At 43.5% G+C, this 27,612-nt stretch overlaps 1 protein-coding gene across 2 annotated transcripts in view; it reads left to right on the plus strand.

The window, feature by feature from the left end:
- The window catches only part of LOC106566761 (IQ motif and SEC7 domain-containing protein 1), a 234,785-nt gene that overhangs the window by 45,699 nt on the left and 161,474 nt on the right, over window positions 1–27,612 (plus strand). For both annotated transcript variants that reach the window (XM_014135133.2, XM_014135127.2), the window contains exons 2-3: window positions 4,450–4,479; window positions 26,933–27,040. In XM_014135133.2, coding sequence (XP_013990608.2) covers window positions 4,450–4,479; window positions 26,933–27,040 — 138 coding nt within the window. The remainder of the gene's footprint in view (window positions 1–4,449; window positions 4,480–26,932; window positions 27,041–27,612) is intronic.

Below are 27,612 nucleotides of genomic sequence, written 5' to 3' on the forward strand. Positions count from 1 at the left end.
AGGGTTTTTAGAGCTTTACATGGCCTGTCTATGTGGGAAAGGAGCTGTCCAGAGTTTGACCACTCAAGCAGCCCAGTCACTTTTTTTTCTCAGCTCTGAGCCTGTCAGACACGAATGGGGGCTCAAGGAAATGGCGTTTCTCATTCAAGAAATGATTCTAGGGGTGATGATTCAATGGGACTTCTCGGTTAGTGAGTAATGTCTGCATGCCTATCATGCTGCACTGGTACAGGGTTAGTATGAACACCAATCAATATTACAATAGTTGGCAATGCATTGGACGGGAGCTGTGCTATGTGTGTCAATGATTCTCAGCGCTTCATATTGACCCAATGTTGCTGCTCTGCTCAGCTCGACCAGGTTCAGTGGTGAATGTGATGGGGGTTTGCTCTAACGAATTCACTGGACCACTTGGTGATTGGTTTGTTCAGCAGTATTTGTTCCGTTTGTAGTAGAGCTTTGGCAAATATTCTAATGTGCAGAGCACTTTAAACATGATCACACACACACACACACACACACACACACACACACACACACACACACACACACACACACAATATGGGTGAGACACATCAGTGGATACAGAGGCACACAGACAGAGAGTGACACAGATTTAACACCTGTTTGTTAAAATGGGTAGCTGTGGTTTGTCTATATCAGGGATGGGCAACTCCAGACCTCAGGGGCCGGAGGAGGGGTGTCACACTTTTTCCCCCATCCCTAGCAAACACAGCTGATTAAACTAATTGCATTCTAAACTGAAGAACATGATTAGGTGGTTATTGGAGTCCAGTGTGTTAGCTGGGGCTGGGGCAAAACTGTTACACGAATCAGTCCCCTGAGGACTAGAGTTGCCCATCCCTGGTCTAAATCAAATAGATTTCAAAACGATTGTGTGAAGCCTGCATATCATGTGCTGACAACAACAATGAGAGATGGCACCAGCAGCACCAAATGCCATTGCCAGCAATCAAATAATCACATTTTTGTCTGTTTCAGTTTCTCCTCTGTTGGGAATTAAATGATTGTATGGCTGAGGATAAAACAAATACACAGAGAGCTCCATATAGACGTTTAAGTACTTTTCTTCTAATATCTCAGGAGTAGAGCTGATGGTGAGTTGAGAGAGAGAGAGAGAGATGACTCTGCTGTCCCTCTGTTGCCGATGTACTCTGAGGAGAAAGAGACTTGGGTGATCAGCAGGGTATAGAAGTGCGGGAAATGGGAGAAAGAAGGAGTGGAAGGGAGGTAGCCATGTGTGATAGTATAGTGTTGAGAGGTAGCCAGCAGCGAATCTTCAGCCCCAGAGAGTCCAGATGGTTCTGTTGAAAACAACAATGAAGTTCTATAATTCCAAAGGACCACCATCGCCTCATTCAACAATTCAAATTCCCCCATAATTAGGAAAAAGGCTGTAGTCACATACTTTAGATTTTATTCTCAGCTCAACTTACAATAAGAAACTCAAGCAATTTCCTGTCCATTCATAATTAGTGAAAATGCCCAAGCTAGGCAAGGTAACTTTCAACTCGTATTGCTTTCCTCCTACTCCATATGAGGAGAATGAGTAAGCGATGACGGCACATACATTTTGCTAGATATAGCCTGTAGCTTTATTGGCTCCGAGTGCAGTGTTCCAGAGAACAGCCATGTGCGGAGCGCTTTCCCTTAAATGGTATAGTGGCATTTATTACATTCTGTCTGTGTATAGTACTGTATACTCCTGTGGAATCGCATGGCCGCCACTATTTTGATGTAATTTCTTGTCCTGGAGAGGAAATGCACCTTCAGGTTCCACCTCGGATGAATAGCAAAGGCTATTTATACATATTTGTGAATTGGGTGTGGAAATTTCCATGTGGAGTTGATCATCAACAAATAAGGCACTGACAGCTATCAGTGTAGCTAGCTATCTTGCTAACTTAGCCAGCTGATGTTATCTGTAGTTGCGGTTGTATTTCTTTTACTACACCGTATTCAAAAGATTAGCCAGTTGGCTCTATGGTTGGTTCTGGAGTTGGAAGCCTTCCGTAAATCATAAGCAGTGATTTAGGGAAGACTTTGCCACAGATGTAAACCACTGGCCAATCTTTGACGTCACGATCTATTGTTATTTCCAAGGTTTTGGCATCTTCCATAAATTGCGGCCGGGAATCTGCCATAAAATTGCTAGAAAGAGTAAGATGATGCTCCGGTAATTTGGATAACTATTGAAAGATAGCTGATATGCGTTTTTGTTTATTGTTATGACACTGCAACGTCAGGTAGGTAGGCAGGCTGCTGGCAGTCTTCGGCTGTGGTACAAGCAAAGCCAAGTCAACCTGTGCTCATGGTTCTCACAGGGGAAGTGAAATGATAGGCTACAATGACTTTGCTCATGATCATGTACGCCGCAGATAACATGGAACTATGAGTTCCTTGAATTTTATTTTGCAGGTGCCTTTTAATTATCTGGATAGGAACTTGTGGTTCATAGCTAATGTTATACCATTCAAAGCAGTGGAGCGTGTAGCGATGCAAAACTTTAGTGGTCAAAAACATTCATCTTGGGACGACGGAGCGAGTGGGTTTGCTAAATGCTATCATATCACGCAATCATACTATTATATAAAATGGTAATATAAAAATATATATATATATATATATGTGATATATATAATATATATATATACTATATATATATATATATATATATATATATATATATATTAATACAGTCTAGCTTAATACAATCTAGCTCAAAAATAAGTGAAAATGTGGTCCTCCCGAGTGGTACAGAGGTTTAAGACACTGCATTGCCGTACTTGAGGCGTCACTACAGACCCGGGTTCGATCCCAGGCTGTGTCAAGAGGCGGTGCACAATTGGACCAGCATCGTCCGGGTTAGGGGAGGGTTTGGCCAGCCGGGATTCCCTTGTCCCATTGCGCTCTAGTGACTCCTTGTGGCAGGCCGGGCACCTGTAAGCTGACCCTGTTCGCCAGCTAGACTGTGTTTCCTCCGACACATTCCGGGTTAAGTGTCAAGAAGCAGTGCGGCTTGGCAGGGTCGTGTTTTGGAGAAAAAGGGGTGAAAGTACAAAAATAATTTAACAAATAAGTGAACATTAACAAACTATCCAATGGATTAGGATAATTTTATTGTTTAAAAAAAAAAAAAGTGGAGGTGCAAAACATACATTTGCACCCGGTAATTTAATGTGCTCCGTGGCTCAAGGTGGCCAAGTGGACACAAGGTTGTTTGGCTCATCAGTTGCAAAGAGGAATAACTTTGCAGCTGTTTCTGATTAATAAACAAAGCCATGCTGGTGGGTGGTATCATTCAACAAAAAACCAGCCCTGAAACAAAACGTAGGGTAAAAAATAATTTCTATATCATAGGAAAAGACACAGCATTCACATGGATTTGCACAAAGTGGGCAGTTCAGATTTGTCACTTCAAGCCCAGATATATCATACTTTGACTAAAACAATGACTTATTGACTTAAATTGTTGTGCAACATCATGGGACAGCTCTGGCCTTTGTCTTTCAGCTCGAAAAAGCGAATTTCTACTGGTGTGGGCGTTTAAAGAGTGTGGTTGCAAATGGACAATGTTCTGTGTAGGGCCAGAGACCCATTTAAGCTTAGGATATTGATGCAGGATAGCTATGTATACTGGTCTCTTGGGTGCTAACTTAGTTTAAGTACTAACTCAATGAATTGTAATTCCATGTAAGATTGAGCCCCTCCTTCAAGAATTGAGCACTATGTAATGGACACATCCTCCTCATATCCAGTTCTTATATAGCAGTTTTTGTTACCTCTGCAAGGTTGAAATGAGTTAGACCAGCTTTGTCTTGAGTTATCTGAAGTGTCTAAAAAATGTGGAGCTTTATTCCAGCAGAGCTTGTCTCAGAGATAGGTCTCTATCATTATGAGCATGGGGAAAACCTACATTGGCCAAATGTTTTTTTTATATTTTTCGAAAGTGTTTTGAAATAACCCTTTGCTTCTCCACAGTGGCACACTGGATAACGTTTTCTCTCTCCGATGGAATGTCAATGTAATTGCATTGTATTATTTGCAACACAATGTACAGCAATATTGTCAGGGATTTCTAGTTTATTGCTTGAATTCTTTACTGCGCCTGGTATTGTTGACATGTAGACCATGAGAAGGACTTGAGCACAGCAGTGTGTTGATTTATGACTGCTGGTATTGTACTGCATCTTTTCAATTGGCTCTTCCCTATTCATACAGTGCAGTGCTCAGTGCTGCAGGTTCTCTGTAATACTACTTCTAAAACTCACAATTAATCACTGACTGAATGAAGCAACCAGGCTGGTTTGTCATTTACGTTGTCGTATCGTCCCTGATAAATTGAGATTTTTTTCAATTAGATTGTCTGATAAATGTATTCACAATGAATTGATGAATATACTAATCAGTAGCCTCTTTGTTTTTCAGATCTGAATGCGAAAGCTCCAAAATGGTCAGGTATGTATACTGTTACACATGATGTAAGGCAAGTATTCAGGTAACACTTTATTAACTCTGATGACCATCTTTCCCGTTCCCTCTCTCCCGTTCCATCTCCCTCCTCAATCCACCCACCCATCTCTCTGAGTAGGTTCTGGTGCTCTAGTCTATAGCTGACCAGCTCTGTAATAAAACATGCTAGCAGAGACATGAGTGATTATCCTGTCTGCTGATGATAGTAGCAGCCAGGCACTGATGAGGTGCCTCAGTGTCCACTAGTGGCCATTATGATGGGGAAAATGATGGGTATGAGTGCAACCCAAGGTCACTCGCTGTCACATTGTAATTTCCTCATACAGTCTATCTGGCAGGAGATTTATATGGGAGTGTCTTAGGAGACTGAGTGAAGCCATGGAGTGGTTTAAAGCTAGAATAAGTATACATCGTTGATGTGACTAGGGCTGGAAAACTTGACTGGCATGTCAAGGCGAGGTGCTTTTCTCCCCAGTCCCTAGTAGGGTTGGGAATTGCCAGGGACCTCACATTCACACTGAGCTAAAGGGTAGATCTACCACTTTCAAGGAGCGGGACTCTAACCCGTAAGCTTATAAGAAATCCCGCTATGCCCTCCGACGAACAATCAAAACAGGCAAAGCTTGAATACAGGACTAAGATTGAATCATACTACGCCGGCTCTGATGCTCGTCGGATGTGACAAGGCTTGCAAACTATTACAGACTACAAAGGGAAGCACAGCTGAGAGCTGCCCAGTGACACGAGCCTACCAGACGAGCTAAATAACTTCTATGCTCGCTTTGAGGCAAGTAACACTGAAATACGCATGAGAGCATCAGCTGTTCCGGATGACTCTGTGATCACACTCTCCGCAGCCGATGTGAGTAATACCTTTAAACAGGTCAATATTCACAAGGACACTGGGCCATAAAGATTACCAGGACGTGTACTCTGAGCATGCACTGACCAACTGGCAAGTGTCTTCACGGACATTTTCAACCTCTCCCTGTTTCAAGCAGAACACCATATTCCCTGTACCCAAGAACACTAAGGTAACCTGCCTAAATGACTACCGACCCGTAGCACTCACATCTGTAGCCATGAAGTGCTTTGAAAGGCTTGTCATGGCTCACATCAACACCATTATCCCAGAAACCCTAAACCCACTCCAATTTCCATACTGCACCAACAGATCCATAGTTGATGCAATCTCTATTGCACTCCACACTGCCCTTTCCCACCTGGACAAAAGGAACACCTATGTGAGAATGCTATTCACGACTACAGCTCAGCGTTCAACACCATAGTGCCCTCAAAGCTCATCACTAAACTAAGGACCCTGGGACTTAACACCTCCCTCTGTAACTGGACCCTGGACTTCCTGACCGGCTGCCCCCAGGTGGTAAGGGTAGATAACAACACATCCGCCACGCTGATCCTCAACACGGGGCCCTTCAGGGGTCCATGCTCAGTTCCCTTGCTGTACTCCTTGTTCACTCATGACTGCACGGCTAGGCATGACTCCAACACCATTAAGTTTGCTGATGACACAACCATGTTAGACCTGATCACAGACAACGATGAGACAGCCTATATGGAGGAGGTCAGAGACCTGACCATGTGGTGCAAGGACAACAACCTCTCCTTCAATGTGATCAAGACAAAGGAGATGATTGTGGACTACAGGAAAAGGAGGACCGAGCACTCATCGACGGGGCTGTAGTGGAGCAGGTTGAGAGCTTCAAGTTCTTGGCGTCCACATCACCAACAAACTAACATGGTCCAAGCACACCAAGACAGTCATGAAGAGGGCACGACAAGACCTATTCCCCCTCAGGAGACTGAAAAGATTTGGCATGGGTCCTCAGATCCTCAAAAGGTTCTACAGCTGCACCATCAAGAGCATCCTGACGGGTTGCATCACTGCCTGGTATGGCAACTGCTCGGCCTCCAACCTCAAGGCACTACAGCGGGTAGTGCGTACGGCCCAGTACATCACCGGGGCCAAGCTTCCTGCCATCCAGGACCTCTGTACCAGGCGGTGTCAGAGGAAGGCCCTAAAAATTGTCAGACTCCAGCCACCCTCGTCATAGACTGTTCTCTCTGCTACTGCACGGCATGCAGTACCAGAGCGCCAAATCTAGGTCCAAGAGGCTTCTAAACAGCTTCTACCCCCAAGCCATAAGACTCCTGAACATCTAGTCAAATGGCTACCCAGACTATTCACATTGCCCCCCTCCCCTCTCCACACCACTGCCACTCTCTGTTGTCATCTATGCATAGTCACTTTAATTAACTCTACCTACATAAATGTGAATAGTCTGGGTAAAAATGTGATTTGATTTGACTTGTGGCTGTGTTATCTAGTGGAACTCTGTTCAAGTGGCCAATGTAGAAATTGCGCTGTCATTTCTTTGTTGCTAAAATTCTACGCTGTTCGCTCAATGTCAATTTGTGAGAAAACAAGCACGGCATAGTGTAGGGAATCATTGTACCGTCTAAATCGCTGTGAAATATAAAACCGAAAGTAAAAGGCTGAAGAGTGAGTCTCCGCCATGTTACGGGGAAATGGGATGTGGGGGCAGGGAGATTTTCGTTTCGAATGTAGCCTAGTGCTGTTGCAATTCACCTAGCTTCCACATATGGGAGAGATTCTGCGAAGTTCTAGGTGTAGCACCTTTAAAAAGAAGATGGAGAACAAGCTATGAAGGAACAATACTGGAGTTTTGGAGCAGGAACAGCCAACTGGCGCAACAATAATATTACAATATTGTCCAAACAATGTGACACGATATTTAATTAAAAATGATGTCCTGATATGTAGCTGTGTCCATTCCCCCCCTTCACTAGTCCCTAGTAAATAAACTCTCTTGGCTCGAGCTCCTTGTCTCCATAGTATATGGATTTAATATCTTGGGTTATCAATAGTGCTGTGCGAATAATCAACATTTCGTGTTTCTTTTTTTGTTATTTAACAACTGACGTCTGACAACTGACGTCTGTTCAATTGTTCGAATTCCAATTAGTTTTTTTTTGTGAGCCCATCGCGCCTTTTCTCAAGAGTGAAATCAAATCATTCACAACATGAGAAAAATCAAGTCAAGAACTATGTGGGACGCTGGCCTGAAGGGAGTTGTAGTTTTCGTTAAGCAAATATTCAACCTAGTTCAGCACCGAAACCTGGTAATTAACTTCAATGACGATAATCCATTGCAGTGTTTTTTGTCCGGCTTGGACAAAGACGGGTCAGAGAAGAAGAGGCGAAAATCTGTCCAAAATAAGCCCAATTCGTTTCTACCGGATTATTTTGGGCCTAAACTTGTTGCCTGCTTTCCCGCCTTTGGGAGAACAACTGCCAATGTTAGGGCGGAGACATGAGTCATTATATATAGATCCAATATAAACTATTTTATTACGTATTACTTCCTTTTCTTGATCAATGTGAACCTGACAGAAACAGTGGAATATTTTCTATGTTTTGGCAATTAAATGAACTATTTTTGGCTTTGGAATTTCCATTAAAAAGGCCAAAAATTATTTTAATGTCATTATTTCATCAAATGAAAATAATCGAAATCGAAAACTGATTTTTGTTTTAAATTATTGAACCGACCTCAAAAAGCACTCAGCACTAGTAATCCGCGCATATGTTCCTGTTAAGCAGATGGTGAATTACACTCTTATTCCTGCCTCTCAAGTTTTGTGTGTTTCTGGGCTTTCTGAGAATAGAGAGAACCCTAAAGCTGGGTCTGTGTAGTTGATATACAGTAGATTCAGGCCTTCTCTGTTCTTTCCGCCCCTGATCTTTGTTGTCCTCCGGCCTATTGTGTTCTGTACTGGCTGTCCTTTCTTACTGAGTTGACGGGGAAGGAGAGGGTCTGAGCCCTGGAGGTTTCTGCCTGTCATTGCCGTGTGTGGGGGTGGGGGGGCTCACCCACTGAGCAGCATCACTAGCAAAGCCACTGTACTAACATTGCAGCATTTCTGCCAGTGACTCACTGTGAAACACAATAGACTGGGGCCTCTATTCAGTCAGTTAGTGGAACTGGCCCATAACCCATCCTGCTAATTAAGCCTTTATCCTCTCACATGAGTAGTGTCAATCAGCATAACTACAGTAGCAGCCTCTAGTTCCTCTACATTTCCAGTCTTCCAATAACATTTAGTATGCATCAACAGCTGCCGCTGCTAATAAACTCCCCAGACAGACAGTGCCTTCAGAAAGTATTCACACCCCTTGACTTATTACACATTTTGTTGTGTTACAGCCTGAATTCACAAGTTTACATAGTTTTTTTCTCTCACCTATATACACACAATATCCCATAATGACAAAGCGTAATAATGTTTTTAGAAATCTTTGCACATTTATTGAAAATGCAATACAGATATCTCATTTAGATAAGTATTCACACCCCTAAGGCAATACTTTTTAGAAGCACCTTTGGCCGCAATTACAGCTGTGAGTCTTTCTGGGTAAGACCCTAAGAGCTGTGAGTCTTTCTGGGTAAGACCCTAAGAGCTGTGAGTCTTTCTGGGTAAGTCCCTAAGAGCTGTGAGTCTTTCTGGGTAAGTCCCTAAGAGCTGTGAGTCTTACTTGGGTAAGTCCCTAAGAGCTGTGAGTCTTACTTGGGTAAGTCCCTAAGAGCTGTGAGTCTTTCTGGGTAAGTCCCTAAGAGCTGTGAGTCTTTCTGGGTAAGTCCCTAAGAGCTGTGAGTCTTTCTGGGTAAGTCCCTAAGAGCTGTGAGTCTTTCTGGGTAAGTCCCTAAGAGCTGTGAGTCTTTCTGGGTAAGTCCCTAAGATCTTTCCACACCTGGTTGTGCAACATTAGTCTTGCCATGTTTTATTGTGAAATACATAGGTGCAGTGAAATGTGTAGTTTTACAGGGTCAGCCATAGTAGTACAGCGCCCCTGGAGCAAATGATTAAGTGCCTTACTCAAGGGCACATCGACACACCTTGTCTGTTCAGGTATTCGAACCAGCAATCTTTCGACCCAACGCTATAACCGCTAGGCTACCTGCCGCCCTGTACTGTACCGTACTGTAGGGAGGATGGGCATTTTGAAATAATTTCACTATTAAAATAATATCATGCCATTTTTTTCATATATCCGTATAGTCGAAATTTATGTAAAAAAAATTTGTTTTAAACTCACAAATTTCAACTTGGGAACTGGCTTGCTTGACTTTGGTGCAACTTGCTTGCAGCAGTGCGGTGGGCAGTAGCCGATGAGTTTTACACGGGAGGGAGAGAGCGAGAGCAACCGTAGACTAGTTAGACAAACTTCCATAGGTCATCTATCATTCCACCTGGCTGTTCCACCTTGACTGCATCAAATCGATGTCAAGAAGCTAGCAAAGATAGCCAGCTATGTTAGCCAGCTAGCTAGCTAACATTACCTAGGCTAAAATTGAGGCCATTTTCGTGCGCTTCCCGTCCTTGTCTATAACAACTCCATTCAGATTAAACAATAGCCTACCTGATGGTTGCTCGTAGTTGTAGCCTACTCCTTCAAATTTAACTAACTTAATTCTGTAATTGTAATTCCATTTTGCATTGATGATCTCCCACGTTGCTTACTACACAAGGAGCCCCTGACTATAGACAGTGCCACTTTGATTGGCAGAAAATAACAAACGCGTGAAACCCGTGTAGGCTAATACGGTATATCTTTTTATGGGGCGCACGTGATAAACACTACATTCCAAAGATTGTTGTTTTATTGAATTAATAATTTCACGTCATGGTATATCCTTGTGTAGCATTGTCACAATTTAATTTATCAAATTTAGACAAAGCATTTTCATTGTTAAAAAAGAACTGTGATTCATTTTTTTATGAGTACCCACAAGTATTGGAATACGAACGTCCAGTACTCTATTGGGCTGTCCCAAACTTGTCTATGATTGGTTCAGATTTGGTCCGGCCAGGGCGGACTGACCAAATTTCAACTACTTTTCAACGTCCATGGACATCCGGTGTGGGTTGGTGCTCAGTGCAGTGTTGCCAACTAATTTTCAGGGTAAGTTGCTAGAGGCAGGTTGATTTGTTGCTAAAAGTTGCTAAATGACGTTGTGATGTCATTGCGTGATAACGTAAAACTGCGTCATTACGTAGAATACACAATAATGTTACTCAAAGTGACTGGCCATCTCGGCAAAAAATATGATTTGACATTTGTTCAGGTACAGGCTCCCACTCTTTTCTGTACTTCTGGCTGTACAATTTGGTTTGAGACATGTTGATTGATGGTGTAAGTTCTGTTCAAGATCAAACATTCGTGACCAACTATATTCATTGGGTTTGGCTCATCGAACCCGTGCTGCTGCTGCAGTCAGCCAACAATGATTTGCAATTTGCTGAAATTGCTGCTGGCCTGCTGCTGCCTGTGCACAAGCTGAGCGCCTGCTGCTGACGTCACTCACAATGCACTTTTGCAGCCAGGCATGTGTGTTGTGACTGAGTGTGTGACCGAGAAAATCGTTTTTGTGTCATTTAGAGGGAAAATGCGTGCATTTAGCATTTGAGGCACACTTCCAGCGCCGACAAAGATGGCCGCCTCGCTTCGCGTTCCTAGGAAACTAGGAAGTATTTCGTTTTTTTATGTATTATTTCTTACATTGTTACCCCAGGAAATCTTAACCTCTATGGGCTAGGTGGGACGCTTGCATCCCACCTACTCAACAGCCAGTTGAATCCTGTGGCGTTATTCAAATACCTTAGATATGATATTACTTCAATTTTTCAAAAATATGACTATTTTACACCATTTTAAAGATAAGACTCTCGTTAATCTAACCACACTGTCCGATTTCAAAAAGGCTTTACAACGAAAGCAAAACATTAGATTATGTCAGCAGAGTACCGAGCCAGAAATAATCAGACACCCATTTTTCAAGCTAGCATATAATGTCACATAAACCCAAACCACAGCTAAATGTAGCACTAACCTTTGATGATCTTCATCAGATGACAACCCTAGGACATTATGTTATACAATACATGCATGTTTTGTTCAATCAAGTTCATATTTATATCAAAAACCAGCTTTTTACATTAACATGTGACTAGCATGTGACTAGCATTCCCACCGAACACTGCCGGTGAATTTACTAAATTACTCACGATAAACGTTCACAAAAAGCATAACAATTATTTTAAGAATTATAGATACAGAACTCCTCTATGCACTCGATATGTCCGATTTTAAAATAGCTTTTCGGTGAAAGCACATTTTGCAATATTCTCAGTAGATAGCCCGGCATCACAGGGCTAGCTATTTAGACACCCAGCAGGTTTAGCACTCATCAAAGTCAGATTTACTATAAGAAAAATGTTATTACCTTTGTTGTCTTCGTCAGAATGCACTCCCAGGACTTCTACTTCAATAACAAATGTTGGTTTGGTCCAAAATAATCCATCGTTATATCCAAACAGCGGCGTTTTGTTCGTGCGTTCTAGACACTATCCTAAAGGCTAAATAAGGGTGACGAGCATGGCGCAATTCGTGACAAAAGATTTCTAAATATTCCATTACCGTACTTCGAAGCATGTCAACCACTGTTTAAAATCAATTTTTATGCCATTTTCTCATAAAATAGCGATAATATTCCGACCGGGAATCTGCGTTTAGATAAACAGACAAAGGAAAAGAAACCATTCGGTTGAAGCGGGCACGCGCCTAAGCCCATAGTACTCTGAGTGGCCACTTGCCAAAAGCGATAAAGTGTTTCAGCCAGAGCCTACCTCGATATCGTTCAACGTTTTCCCGGGCTCTGAGACCCTATGGAAGACGTAGGAAGTGTCACGTTATTGCACAGATCCTGAGTCTTCAATAAAAAGAGCCAAGATGAAACACTACTTCTCAGACAGGCCACTTCCTGCTTGAAATCTTCTCAGGTTTTGGCCTGCCATAGGAGTTCTCTTATACTCACAGACACCATTCAAACAGTTTTAGAAACTTTAGGGTGTTTTCTATCCAAAGCCAATAATTATATGCATATTCTAGTTACTGGGCAGGAGTAGTAACCAGATTAAATCGGGTACGTTTTTTATCCAGCCGTGTCAATGCTGCCCCCTAGCCCTAACAGGTTAAGTTTTATTACATACAGCCGGGAGGAACTATTGGATATAAGAGCAACGTCAACTTACCAACATTACGACCAGGAATACGACTTTCCCGAAGCGGATCCTCTGTTTGGACCACCACCCAGGACAATGGATCAGATCCCAGTAGGCGACCCAAAACAACGGCGCCGTAGAAGGGGCAGACGGAGCGGCCTCCAGGTCAGGCTCCATAGACAGGAACATCGTGCACCACTCCCGAGCATACTACTCGCCAATGTCCAGTCTCTTGACAACAAGGTAGACGAAATCCGAGCAAGGGTTGCCTTCCAGAGAGACATCAGAGATTGTAACATTCTCTGTTTCACAGAAACATGGCTCACTCGGGATACGTTATCAGAGTCGGTACAGCCACATGGTTTCTTCACGCATCGCGCCGACAGAAACAAACATCTCTCTGGCCTTCCCTGTAGCTCAGTTGGTAGAGCATGGTGTTTGCAACGCCAGAGTTGTGGGTTCGATTCCCACGGGGGGCCAGCACAGAAGAAAAAAAAATAAATAAATAAATGTATGAAAAGAATGCATTCACTACTGTAAGTCGCTCTGGATAAGAGCGTCTGCTAAATGACTATAATGTAAATGTATAATGGGTGAGGGTGTATGCCTTATGATTAACGAGATGTGGTGTGATCATAACAACATACAGGAACTCAAGTCCTTTTGTTCACCTGACCTAGAATTCCTTACAATCAAATGCCGACCGCATTATCTACCAAGAGAATTCTCTTCGATTATAATCACAGTCGTGTATCCACCCCCCCCACCAAGCAGACACATCAACTGCCCTGAAAGAACTTCATTGGACAATGTAAACTGGAAACCACATATCCTGAGGCTGCATTTATTGTAGCTGTGGATTTTAACAAGGCTAATCTGAAAACAAGGCTCCTTAAATTTTATCAGCATATCGAATGCGCGACCCAGGCTGGCAAAACGCTGGATCATTGTTATTCTAACTTCTGCGACGCATACAAAGCCCTCCCACGCCCTCCTTTCGGAAAATCTGACCACGACTCCATGTTGTTGCTTCCAGCCTATAGACAGAAACTAAAACAGGAAACGCCCGTGCTCAGGTCTGTTCAACGCTGGTCCGACCAATCGGATTCCACTCTTCAAGATTGCTTTGATCACGTGGACTGGGATATGTTCTGCATAGCGTCGGACAATAACATTGATGAATACGCTGATTCAGTGAGCGAGTTTATTAGCAAGTGCATCGGTGATGTTGTACCCACAGCGACTATTCAAACCTTTCCCAACCAGAAACCGTGGATTGATGGCAGCATTCACGCAAAACTGACTGCTTTTAGTCAGGGCAAGGTAACCGGAAACATGACCGAATACAAACAGTGTAGCTATTCCCTCCGCAAGGCAATCAAACAAGCTAAGCGTCAGTATAGAGACAAAGTAGAGTTGCAATTCAATGGCTCAGACACGAGAGGTATGTGGCAGGGTCTACAGTCAATCACGGACTACAAAAAGAAAACCAGCCCCGTTGCAGACCACGATGTCTTGCTCCCAGACAAACTAAACAACTTCTTTGCTCGTTTTGAGGACAATACAGTGCCACCGACACGGCCCGCTACCAAAACCTGTGGGCTCTCCTTCACTGCAGCCAATGCGAGTAAAACATTTAAACGTGTTAACCCTCGCAAGGCTGCCGGCCCAGACGGCATCCCTAGCCGCGTCCTCAGAGCATGCGCAGACCAGCTGGCTGGTGTGTTTACGGACATATTCAATCAATTCTTATCCCAGTCTGCTGTTCCCACATGCTTCAAGAGGGCCACCATTGTTCCTGTTCCCAAGAAAGCTAAGGTAACTGAGCTAAATGACTATCGCCTGACACCCTAGACTTACTCCAATTTTCTTACCGCCCCAATAGGTCCACAGACGACGCAATCACACTGCACACTGCCCTAACCCATCTGGACAAGAGGAATACCTATGTAAGAATGCTGTTCATCGACTACAGCTCAGCATTTAACACCGTAGTACCCTCCAAACTCGTCATTAAGCTCGAGACCCTGGGTCTCGATCCCGCCCTGTGCAACTGGGTCCTGGACTTCCTGACGGGCCGCCCCAGGTGGTAAGGGTAGGAAACATCTTCACCCCGCTGATCCTCAACATTGTGGCCCCACAAGGGTGCGTTCTCAGCCCTCTCCTGTACTCCCTGTTCACCCATGACTGCGTGGCCATGCACGTCTCCAACTCAATCATCAAGTTTGCAGACCACACTACAGTGGTAGGCTTGATTACCAACAACGACGAGACAGCCTACAGGGAGGAGGTGAGGGCCCTTGGAGTGTGGTGTCAGGAAAATAACCTCACACTCAATGTCAACAAAACAAAGGAGATGATCTTGGACTTCAGGAAACAGCAGAGGGAGCAGCCCCCTATCCACATCGGCGTACTCATCACAGACAAACTGAAATGGTCCACCCACACAGACATCGTGGTGAAGAAGGCGCAACAGCGCCTCTTCAACCTCAGGAGGCTGAAGAAATTTGGCTTGTCACCAAAAACACTAACAAACTTTTACAGATGCACAGTTGAGAGCATCCTGTCGGGCTGTATCACTGCCTGGTACGGCAACTGCTCCGCCCTCACCCGTAAGGCTCTCAAGAAGGTAGTGAGGTCTGCACAACGCATCACCGGGGGCAAACTACCTGCCCTCCAGGACACCTACAACACCCGATGTCACAGGAAGGCCAAAATGATCATCAAGGACAACAACCACCCGAGCCACTGCCTGTCCACCCCGCTATCATCCAGAAGGCGAGGTCAGTACAGGTGCATCAAAGCGGGGACCGAGAGACAGAAGCTGTTTTTCAATCTCAAGGCCATCAGACTGTTAATCAGCCATCACTAACATTGAGTGGCTGCTGTCAACATACTGACTCAAACCTCTAGCCACTTTAATAATTACAAATTGGATGTAATAAATGTATTACTAGCCACTTTAAATAATGCCACTTTATATAATGTTTACATACCCTACATTACTCATCTCATATGTACTCTATACCATCTACTGCATCTTGCCTATGCCGTTCGGCTATCACTGATCCATATATTTTTATGTACATATTCTTATTCATTCCTTTACACTTGTGTGTGTATAAGGTAGTTGTTGTGAAATTGTTAGATTACTTGTTAGATATTACTGCATGGTCAGAACAAGAAGCACAAGAATTTCGCTACACTCGCATTAACGTCTGCTTACCATGTGTATGTGACAAATAACATTTGATTTGAGTCACTTTTCAAAAGTTGCTAAAAGTTCCAAATACATTTTTAAAAGTAGCTACATTTGTTGCTAGGTGCTGTTTGAAAAAAAAGTTGCCAGGGTAGTCTGAGAAGTTGCTAAATCTAGCAACAAAATTGCTAAGTTGGCATCACTGGCTCAGTGGGTGAGGACGCTGGTTACAGTAAATGGAAAGAGGGTAGGTGGTAGGTTTCAGTAAGAGCTGGGAGAGGTGACATTAACTGGAGAGAGAGAAAAGAGAGTGAGAGGGAGGGGTTGTCCAGACTGTTGTCACACCCTTGCTTTGACCACCAGACGACAGAAAGAGAAAGAAAACAGTTATGAGCTGAACATAACAGTATGCCAGTGGAAAGGAGGACAGTAGCAGGAGACCCTATGAGCTGAACATAACAGTATGCCAGTGGAAAGGAGGACAGTAGCAGGAGACCCTATGAGCTGAACATAACAGTATGCCAGTGGAAAGGAGGACAGTAGCAGGTGACGCTATGAGCTGAACATAACAGTATGCCAGTGGAAGGGAGGACAGTAGCAGGAGACCCTATGAGCTGAACATAACAGTATGCCAGTGGAAAGGAGGACAGTAGCAGGTGACCCTATGAGCTGAACATAACAGTATGCCAGTGGAAAGGAGGACAGTAGCATGTGACCCTATGAGCTGAACATAACAGTATGCCAGTGGAAAGGAGGACAGTAGCAGGTGACCCTATGAGCTGAACATAACAGTATGCCAGTGGAAAGGAGGACAGTAGCAGGTGACCCTATGAGCTGAACATAACAGTATGCCAGTGGAAAGGAGGACAGTAGCAGGTGACCCTATGAGCTGAACATAACAGTATGCCAGTGGAAAGGAGGACAGTAGCAGGAGACCCTATGAGCTGAACATAACAGTATGCCAGTGGAAAGGAGGACAGTAGCATGTGACCCTATGAGCTGAACATAACAGTATGCCAGTGGAAAGGAGGACAGTAGCAGGTGACCCTATGAGCTGAACATAACAGTATGCCAGTGGAAAGGAGGACAGTAGCAGGTGACCCTATGAGCTGAACATAACAGTATGCCAGTGGAAAGGAGGACAGTAGCAGGAGACCCTATGAGCTGAACATAACAGTATGCCAGTGGAAAGGAGGACAGTAGCAGGAGACCCTATGAGCTGAACATAACAGTATGCCAGTGGAAAGGAGGACAGTAGCGGGTGACCCTATGAGCTGAACATAACAGTATGCCAGTGGAAAGGAGGACAGTAGCAGGAGACCCTATGAGCTGAACATAACAGTATGCCAGTGGAAAGGAGGACAGTAACAGGAGACACTATGAGCTGAACATAACAGTATGCCAGTGGAAAGGAGGACAGTAGCAGGAGACCCTATGAGCTGAACATAACAGTATGCCAGTGGAAAGGAGGACAGTAGCGGGTGACCCTATGAGCTGAACATAACAGTATGCCAGTGGAAAGGAGGACAGTAGCAGGTGACCCAACTGTGGTTTGTGACTACTATGATTTCCTGTTGTAGCCAATTTAGTTGCAGTAATTCCATTACCGATTTGGTAACAGAATTATGTTTTTTAATCACATAATAATTTATAAACAAACAGTCAGTAAAAACACTAACTAATTGGTAGGTCTACCTTGTTATTTCTGTGAACTTTCATTATCCTCCCTTATGAGGGAGAGAAATTTGAAAATATCTTAAAGATATGTGGATTTCTGGTAACGAAATTAGAAGGTACAAGGCAACATTCTTAAACTTACAGAAGGCAAATCATTTTTCCAAAACTATATATGTGTTGATATTTGTTGGCATGGGCCTCTATTTCAGCATTGTTGTGTTTGATGTATTTGTGCTCACCCTTTTTAAGACTTTTTCTGGTAGATGTTGTCTAAGACCCCCTTTCCATCTGTTTGACCAGAAACCAAAGCCTTTGCATAATTCTTATTGAAAATGGTAGAAAAATGTATTTATGCTTTAATTTAAAAAAAAAATACAGACACTTCTCTTTCATTAGACACAATTTAAACAAAATATCTTTCTCTGAGCAGTTGTATTAGTATAATATCATTTCCCAATTTTTGGGGGGAGCATACAATTAAATAGTATTTTTTGCCCATCTTTATCAAGGGAGCCAATAATGGTGGACCTGATGTTATGTCTATAGTCTTTCTACATCAGTATGTAATATAATACCAGGGTCCGGCTGTGTGAAATTACTTCAACAAGCACCTCTGCATTCAGCACTAATACAGTCCTAGACTACCAGTCACAAGCCTACAGTCCCCAGACTACCAGCCACAGGCCTACAGTCCCCAGACTACCAGCCACAAGCCTACAGTCCCCAGACTACCAGCCACAAGCCTACAGTCCCCAGACTACCAGCCACAAGCCTACAGTCCCCAGACTACCAGCCACATGCCTACAGTCCCCAAACTATCAGCCACAGGCCTACCGCCTCACTGTCCCCAGTCTACCAGCCACAGGCCTACAGTCCCCAGTCTACCAGCCACAGGCCTACAGTCCCCAGACTACCAGCCACAGGCCTACAGTCCCCAGACTACCAGCCACAGGCCTACAGTCCCCAAACTATCAGCCACAGGCCTACCGCCTCACTGTCCCCAGTCTACCAGCCACAGGCCTACAGTCCCCAGACTACCAGTCACAAGCCTACAGTCCCCAGACTACCAGTCCCCAGACTACCAGCCACAGGCCTACAGTCCCCAGACTACCAGCCACAGGCCTACAGTCCCCAAACTATCAGCCACAGGGCTACCGCCTCACTGTCCCCAGACTACCAGCCACAAGCCTACCGTCTCACTGTCCCCAGACTACCAGCCACAGGCCTACAGTCCCCAATCTATCAGCCACAGGTCTACTGCCTCACTGTCCCTAGTCTACCAGCCATAAGCCTACTGCCTCACTGTCCCTAGTCTACCAGCCATAAGCCTACTGCCTCACTGTCCCCAGTCTACCAGCCACAGGCCTACCGCCTCACTGTCCCCAGTCTACCAGCCACAGGCCTACCGCCTCACTGTCCCCAGTCTACCAGCCACAAGTCTACCGCCTCACTGTCCCCAGTCTACCAGCCACATAGGCAATACTAAAGCTCAAAATTAGCCTGGTGGTTCAAATTCAAAACCACAACACAGCCACTGATGTGTCACTCTCCTGAGACACCCACTAGGCTCATAGCCATATTGCTTACATGTCTCTCCCATGTTAATGCGCAGTTCCAACATGACTTCAACTGAGCCTGGCTGTTTAACATTTACTGTGTTCCATATGTAGTTAGCTAGCTCATTATTATTAATCATGGAAAATCCATTGAATTTAGAACAGGATGCTATAAATAAGCTGTGCTTCCTGAGCATTTGGCTTTGCTTTGCTGTGGTGAGCTACTGTAGCCGACAGTGAGCGAACGCGTAGAGGGACCGGCCTGTCAGCGCCGGGGGAGTGTACACACACACACACTCGCACGCACAATCACACTCATACACACTTATACACACTCGATGGCTAATGAGAGAGGAATAACAACATGGCTGTGGTTAATTGGCCTGCTCCACTGTAATCAGAATGGATGTCTTCATTCAGATGTGATTAGGAGCCAGCAGAGTGAGAGACTGACTGACTGACTGCTGGTGTGAACAGCCTCAGAACAGCCTCAATGACCTGGTTTTGCTGGATTATTCTCCACTGAATGGGTGATGATGATGCGTTGCCGCTGTGTAGAGCAGCACTCATTAATAAGCCCTGACTAGCCGGGAACAATAGGCTGGAGGTAGCTAGAGAGCTCACCAGTAGTCCCACAGACACACTCAATACAGTATGAGGGCTGGGGATGGATGAAAGTAATATTCATCCGAGAATGAAAAATGATTTAATAACAGTTCCTAATTTTTCAGAGCAAGTGTGCAAGTATTAGTGTTGGGCGTTATCCCGATTTTCATACCGTTTCTGTACCATATCCCGGTGTATAAGGTATTACAGAATGTGTACACAAGGGGTACAAAACTACTTCGGCAACAGCAGCCTCATTTATAAATGTTGCGTACACACAAAATATGCCCCAGAACATGCGTGTGCCAGATTTCACTCAAAAGTTGGCATTTATAAAAACTGAACTTGACGTGAGACGGCTTCCTTTAAACCGTGTGTACGCACAGTTTCAGGTGGTTGAAGTATTGCATTGCAAGAAGGCAATAGTTTAGCCTTGTGCAAACGGGGAATGTATGACACTTATTCGTAACAAAAAAAACAGTTAGCCTAGCTAAATATAATAACATTATACAAACATTTGCCTTTAAACATTTATTTTTCTTATCTTTGCATTAAAAAATAATTTGAAATAGGCATATATTTGTTATTATTTATTTTATTTTCATGATTATTGCAGAATACAATACCCACCTTTCCTGCCTGAGGGTTTCATAGGCTGCTCGTGCCTGTAGGCTACAACAAGTTCGTGTAGGCTACCATTTGTCCCATGCCTCTTTTTTTGTTGTACTTTTCACCCCTTGATATCCAATTGGTGGTTAGTTGTGTCCCGTTACTGTAACTCGGACTCGGGAGAGGCGAAGATCGAGAGACATGCGTCTGCCGAAACGCGATCCCGCTAGGCCGCACTGCTTCTTGACACACTGCTCGCTTAACCTGGAAGCCAGCCGCACCAATGTATCGGAGGAAACACCGTACAGCTGGCGACCGGGGCCGGCGTGCAGGCGCCCGGCCAGCCACAAGGAGTCGCTAGAGCGCGATGGGACAAGGACATCCCAGCCAGCCAAACCCTCCCTAACCCGGACGACGCTGGGCCAATTGTGCTCTGCCTCATGGGTCTCTCGGTCGCGGCCGGCTGCGACACAGCCTGGGATCGAACCCGGGTCTGTAGTGACGCCTCTAGCGCTGCGATGCAGTGCCTTAGACCACTTGGGAGGCCCAGTCCTATCTCTCATTTAATTGGACCCACATCACAGTAGTAAATAGAGATAAGCTATTTCCAGTATTTTGCTCTATGCGACCCAATCCGAAGATCCGTTTTAGAACAGAAGGTTCACCTTTTACACTGACGTTTGTAGGCTACGTCTGAATACTGTAATGTCACATTTCTCAAGTAGACAATATTTAATTTATAAACATAATACATACTGTATATCATAACTGTTGCAGAATACATTTCTCACCTTTTCTGGCCATGATGAGTTAATATTCCCGAAGTAGCTATACAACAAATGACCATGTACATCTCTCATTTAATTGGCCTATTAGATATGATATTATCATTAAGGTTTTGCTCTATGCTTCCGACAGGGAGCGTGGCTTATAACACAGTAGATTTTAACAGATTGAAATGTGGCATTGAAGTGTGTAGGCTACTGTAAGTAGGCCTACTGTAGTTTTATCAAATATTTTTGTGTAGACAATGTTTCAGAATTCACGGGCAGTGCAGCATATTTAGGTTCAGGAAACATTATTGCATTCAAAGATCTGTTGACAGGTCCACAACAATTTGCAATCGTTTTTGCTGTAAATGTCACTGCAAAGAAAACATTCTGACAACACCTCCAAAGACATTTGATCAAGTTTGCCATTTTTATTTCCTTTTTGATACTGTCTTGGCTTAATTCCAATACTTCCAAAGTATACAGCAAATAGAGGAGTTACATTTACCTTTAAAGGTGAATTAGGGGCGTATTTCAAGTTATAATGCTCCTTTTTTTTACGACAGGTCTGATTTATAATGGGAAACATGCTTGTGTATGACTTGCGCCATGTTTATAAATCTCAATTTTTTTTATATTTGGTGTTAAATTTACAATGGTTATAAATGAGGCCCCAGATCCAGGAGGGATTGAATGTCTCTGCTGTAACCAAGAAGCTTGATCTAGACATCTAGCCACTTAGCTAGCAAGTTAGCAAACCAAATGCATAGTTGGTGTCCTGAGCTTTGATATAATTTATTTGACACATCTTAGATTTCTTCTAGTTATATTTAACTTATAGTTGTAAGCAGTGGCGTAGTACCCAACCCCGCAGCCCCCGCTGTATTGAAAATCATACCGTCAGTATTTCAAAATACCCCGGTATACAGTATAAATGGTATATCGCTCAAGTCTAGGAAGTATGTTTGAGTATGTTTCACAAAATGACAATAACATGACCCTATGAATGAGGATAACCTAGGAACTACAGATAAATGCATAGTAATGATTAACTCTGTACCATCTCTAGATTAAATCCAATTGTCATTGTTATATGAAACCATTTGATCATACAGCATCCATATAGCTTGTGTTCCTGAACAAGGTTCCTCATATGACGTTGAGAGGAATATTGTGGGACCAAAGCAGAGTGACAGTGTGGTGATACCTGCCTGTTTGCCTGCCTGTTTGCCTGCCTGTTTGCCTGCCTGTTTGCCTGCCTGTTTGCCTGCCTGTAGCGGCTCAACGGAGGCGTTTTGCAACAACAGGCCTTGCAGGATCAGTGGCTTTTCATTCCCCTGTTATTCTCAGCAGGGAGGTGTGGAGACAGAAAGAGAGGCATTATAAAAACCTCCCTGTTATTACAGTGAAGAAGAAGGAGAGAGAACAAAGCACTGCTCTGATCCCTCATGTTCAGGTCAAAGCCTTCACATTATGTGTTAAAACACCAGTAGCTGCTGAATAAACCACTGCCAGTCATACAGGAGAACAGGAAAGCATTGCTATGTCAAGGTAGTGGGGCCTACCCGTAGCTAAAGCATTGTAGCATCTACATAATATAGCATTATGATGTGATGATGGTAATGGAGTGAAGGTGCAATTATACGGAATTGCACCTTTTCAGATTATTGTTAAGTACTTCACACCTGAATAGACTTCTGTTAGGCCATGTAGAAGTCAATTATTGATACATTATTATGTGGGTAGCTATTACACAGTACTGGAATAATATTGCAATTTGAAGCTCTATATCAACTGGGGGGCAGGAAATGTCTGTGACAAGTTGACCACAGTGAGACAGAGCAGTTTAACCTTCAAGCTTGCACCTTGCTCAGTCACAGTGCAATGTCAGGAGCTGTCACTGCTTGCAGACTCACTGCGGTCCCTGGTGAGGAGGGTTGTCCACTGCTATCACTGTACCTCACCTCTGGATTCATTAGAAGAGTTCTCCAGGGAAACATTTGAAATGTTTTGCCGGTAGCACTCCTCTGCGATCAAACAAGGTTGACCTCTACCACTCATGAGTGTAGATGTCGTTGCCATGGAGCATGATGGTGAACTATGATAACAGCTCACTGGGAAAGAGGTTTGTCTTTGAGACAGATGGATTGTTATGCTCCTTGTGAGTTCAGACATGGTGGTCAAGCAGAACACAGAAGTTATTTATGATGATTTGCCTTTAAGTTGCCTCAGCCTGCGGTGCTGGCTTGTAGAGAAGCTGTCCTACAATTTAACACCCATTGCTTTATTTATATATATATTTACATACACACACACACACACACACACACACACACAACATACATACATACATACATACATACATACATACATACATACATACATGAGAGAGCCAGACAGAGAGAGATCAAATGAATCATTAATTTAGCCAAAAAAGTAGTAAATGGCATCAGCCGTTGATTCAATTAGCAGCTGATATTAGTCATGGCTTACGTGCAGGAATGAGACATTTTGTGCATTCTGGGCTTTTCTGTGAAGGTGTTTTTAAGCAAGACATGAACTGATTATACTCTGATAGTGCCAGAATAAGACGTGACTGTAATTCCTCACCTATATTCATACTGTAATTACTTTTCTCACAAAGCTGTGAATTTGAAAAGAGATGATAGTGAATATAACTTCAGACGTCCTACCCGCCAGTCTGGCTATTCTCCATGGAGGCTTAGCAAAGACACCGAGGCCAAATGATTGATCAAACTGCTTTCACTATAGATGTCAGATGGCATGTCCTGCTGCTCTGTGTGTCTGACAGAGATGTCAGATGGCATGTCCTGCCGCTCTGTGTGTCTGACAGAGATGTCAGATGGCATGTCCTGCCGCTCTGTGTGTCTGACAGAGATGTCAGATGGCATGTCCTGCCGCTCTGTGTGTCTGACAGAGATGTCAGATGGCATGTCCTGCCGCTCTGTGTGTCTGACAGAGATGTCAGATGGCATGTCCTGCCGCTCTGTGTGTCTGACAGAGATGTCAGATGGCATGTCCTGCCGCTCTGTGTGTCTGACAGAGATGTCAGATGGCATGTCCTGCCGCTCTGTGTGTCTGACAGAGATGTCAGATGGCATGTCCTGCTGCTCTGTGTGTCTGACAGAGATGTCAGATGGCATGTCCTGCCGCTCTGTGTGTCTGACAGAGATGGGATCAGAGCTCTGTGACGGTGGATGGCCGCCATTCAGCATTCAGGACAGATGTTCAATCACATGTAAATGGCTCCGTGCTTAATGAAGGTCGTGACCTCTGAGAGACTCTTGGCAGACTTGGGTGAACTGAAGAGGGGATGGTCCCGACTCCAGTGTCAGCGGGCCAAAAGTGCCACCGGGGACCATGGAAGCTCTTCTATAGATGAGTGAGAAGTGCTGCTGGGCAAAACTACATCAGGTTTATGATGATAAGAAAGATAGAAATTGCCATGATGAGATCAGGAGGAGGAGTCCTTGACTAAATGGATTTCAGTGCAGAAAACAAACATACAAAGACTGTCTGATACTGTGTAGAAACACCACAAAGAACCTGACCTTCTGTCTACATGAACATTTATTTTGTGTTCTTTCATTCTTTGGAATAATTTGAATTGCTTCGTGTCTGTACTCCTTCTTCTTCAGTCTCGAGTAGGGTTGAAGTTTTTTTTTACATCATGCCACACCGATGATTTATTTGGTAGCCGGAGCCATAGACAGAACCTTCAATAAGACAGGTTCAGGTGGATTCTGGGAGGTAACCTCAGAACTCTAACGTTGTATTTCATTCCTAGTGCCTCTGTGTTCATGATGAATGTATCCAGATACCCGCTGAACATTTTGTTCATATGGCTCCACTCTACTGCATATGATCTAAATATGCAAGATCTCACCAATGTCATATCAATGATTAATTCACTCATTTGAAAATATCCTCCTATGGAATGAATAATATCATATGTGTGCTACGCTAAATATTGTTGTTCTACTCAATTATTCATTTTGAGGTATTGTGTTTCCATGGTGTAGCTGTTGATAGATCATAATGCTCAGGAAACCATCTGAATAATGAAAACCATAATGCTGCTGCTCAATAGACTCTTTTTAGGATGTGGGAAGTAGACAAATGTGGGAGAAAACTAAGTGTTTTTGTTAACCCCCACATTATATATTATGTATGATATCTTAGACGCCAGATCAAACTGTAGATTTTCCCGGACAAAAGATAGATTTTAATTTGGGACAGTCTTACAAAAATAAATCAAACTAAGTTCTATAGAGTGTAATTAATGCTTTTCTGTGTAACACATTTAAATCTAACATTCAAAATGTGTGTTAAGGAAATGCGCTGGGTATGATATTTAATATCCTAAACAACAAAATAAAAATGTTTACTTTTCATTTCTAATTTTGGAACTCCAAATAAGGCTATAACTATACTGTATCTCAGAGCTATAGTAGAGTAACATGTTAAACATATACAGTTGAAGTGGGAAGTTTACATACACCTCAGCCAAATACATTTAAACTCAGTTCTTCACAATTCCTGACATTTAATCCTAGTAAAAATTCCCTGTCTTAGGTCAGTTTGGATCACCACTTTATTTTAATAATGTGAAATGTCAGAATAATAGTAGAGAGAATGATTTATTTCAGCTTTTATTTCTTTCATCACATTCCCAGTGGGTCAGAAGTTTACATACACTCAATTAGTATTTGGTAGCATTGCCTTTAAATTGTTTTAACTTGGGTCAAACGTTTCGGGTAGACTTCCACAAGCTTCCCACAATAAGTTGGGTGGATTTTGGCCCATTCCTCCTGACAGAGCTGGTGTAACTGAGTCAGGTTTGTTGGCCTCCTTGCTCACACACACTTTTTCAGTTCTGCCCACAAATTTTCTATGGGATTGATGTCAAGGCTTTGTGATGGCCACTCCAATACCTTGACTTTGTTGTCCTTAATTTTGCCACAAGTATGATTGGGGTCATTGTCCATTTGGAAGACCCATTTGCGACCAAGCTTTACCTTCCTGACTGATGTCTTGAGATGTTACTTCAATATATCCACATAATTTTACTTCCTCATGATGCCATCTATTTTGTGAAGTGCACCAGTCCCTCCTGTAGCAAAGCACCCCCACAGCATGATGCTGTTTATACTTGCGTACTATTGTTTGTACAGATGAACGTGGTACCTTCAGGCGTTTGGAAATTGCTCCCAAGGACGAACCAGACTTGTGGAAGTCTACAATTCTTTTGAGGTCTTGGCTGATTTCTTTTGATTTTCCCATGATGTCAAGCAAAGAGGCACTGAGTTTGAAGGTAGGCCTTGAAATACATCCACAGGTACACCTCCAATTGACTCAGATGATGTCAATTAGCTTATCAGTAGTTTCTAAAGCCATGACATAATTTTCTGGAATTTTCCAAGCTGTTTAAAAGCACAGTCAACTTAGTGTATGTAAACTTCTGACCCACTGGAATTGTGGTACAGTGAAATAATCTTTCTGTAAGCAATTGTTGGAAAAATTACTTGTGTCATGCACAAAGTAGATGTCCTAACCGACTTGCCAAAACTATAGTTTGTTAACAAAAATTTGTGGAGTGGTTGAAAATCGAGTTTTAATGACTCCAACCTAAGTGTATGTAAACTTCTGACTTCAACTGTATGTTTGGATAGAATGTGTGATCAGGCTGTGCGTGAAAGCAGAAAGGTGGCCCTGGCTTGACTGGTGTCATTTTTCCATCTCTAAAAGGTCTTCTTGTCTCCTGGGGAACAATCCTGAGGCACTCAACACTCACACTAACGTTAACCAGTTCAGTGTCAACGCTCTCTATGTGACTCCAGTATATCCAGTCAGGTTGTGATGACTGTGTTCTGTTCCTCTCTGTTTCTCTATAGGAGACATGCCTCTCTGCCCATCGACGTCACAGAGAGCCCTTCCAGTCTGATGTCGGCCGGCTGCAGGAGAAGCTTCCCCTGCCGCAAGTGGAAATCCGCCTCTTCTGGGTACAGTAACATGTTATTATTGTCCGGGTGTGTATGTGTCAAGTGTGTTCAGTGTAGCTATTTGGAGCCCTAAAGCATGATAGCACTGCAATATTTTGTCTTTAATCACAACAGGACCCTTCAAGCTCAAGATAGCTTAGTGTTTGATGTGATTATGTTGCTGATGTGAGCACAGTTCCCAGTCCATTGACTTTCTGGTAGATATGTTGCACCATGTTTGGATCTTTACAGGCATATTGTAGTGAGCTGGTTGTGACACAGCATCTATCTGGGGACATGTCTGTGTTTTCTCTATACTCATTCTAATGTTGACATTCATAACGGGCATCCTGCTAATGAGATATGATGTTGCTGTATAATACCTGCCTCTATCTCTTATGCATTAGCCAGGAATGGTCTGGAGCCTGAGAGCTTCTCAACAAACGAGATGGACGAGATTAGAGTACAAATAACACACACACACACACACACACACAGCTTCAAAAGGTTGATGGGGGTTTCAACGCCTCTTCATTGCGCTGTGCTTCATCATAAAATAGCAATGAGCTCCCACCCCATAGCCTACCCTCCTC

The sequence above is a fragment of the Salmo salar genome, chromosome ssa13, assembly GCF_905237065.1.
Source record: "Salmo salar chromosome ssa13, Ssal_v3.1, whole genome shotgun sequence".
Classification (NCBI taxonomy): domain Eukaryota; kingdom Metazoa; phylum Chordata; class Actinopteri; order Salmoniformes; family Salmonidae; genus Salmo; species Salmo salar.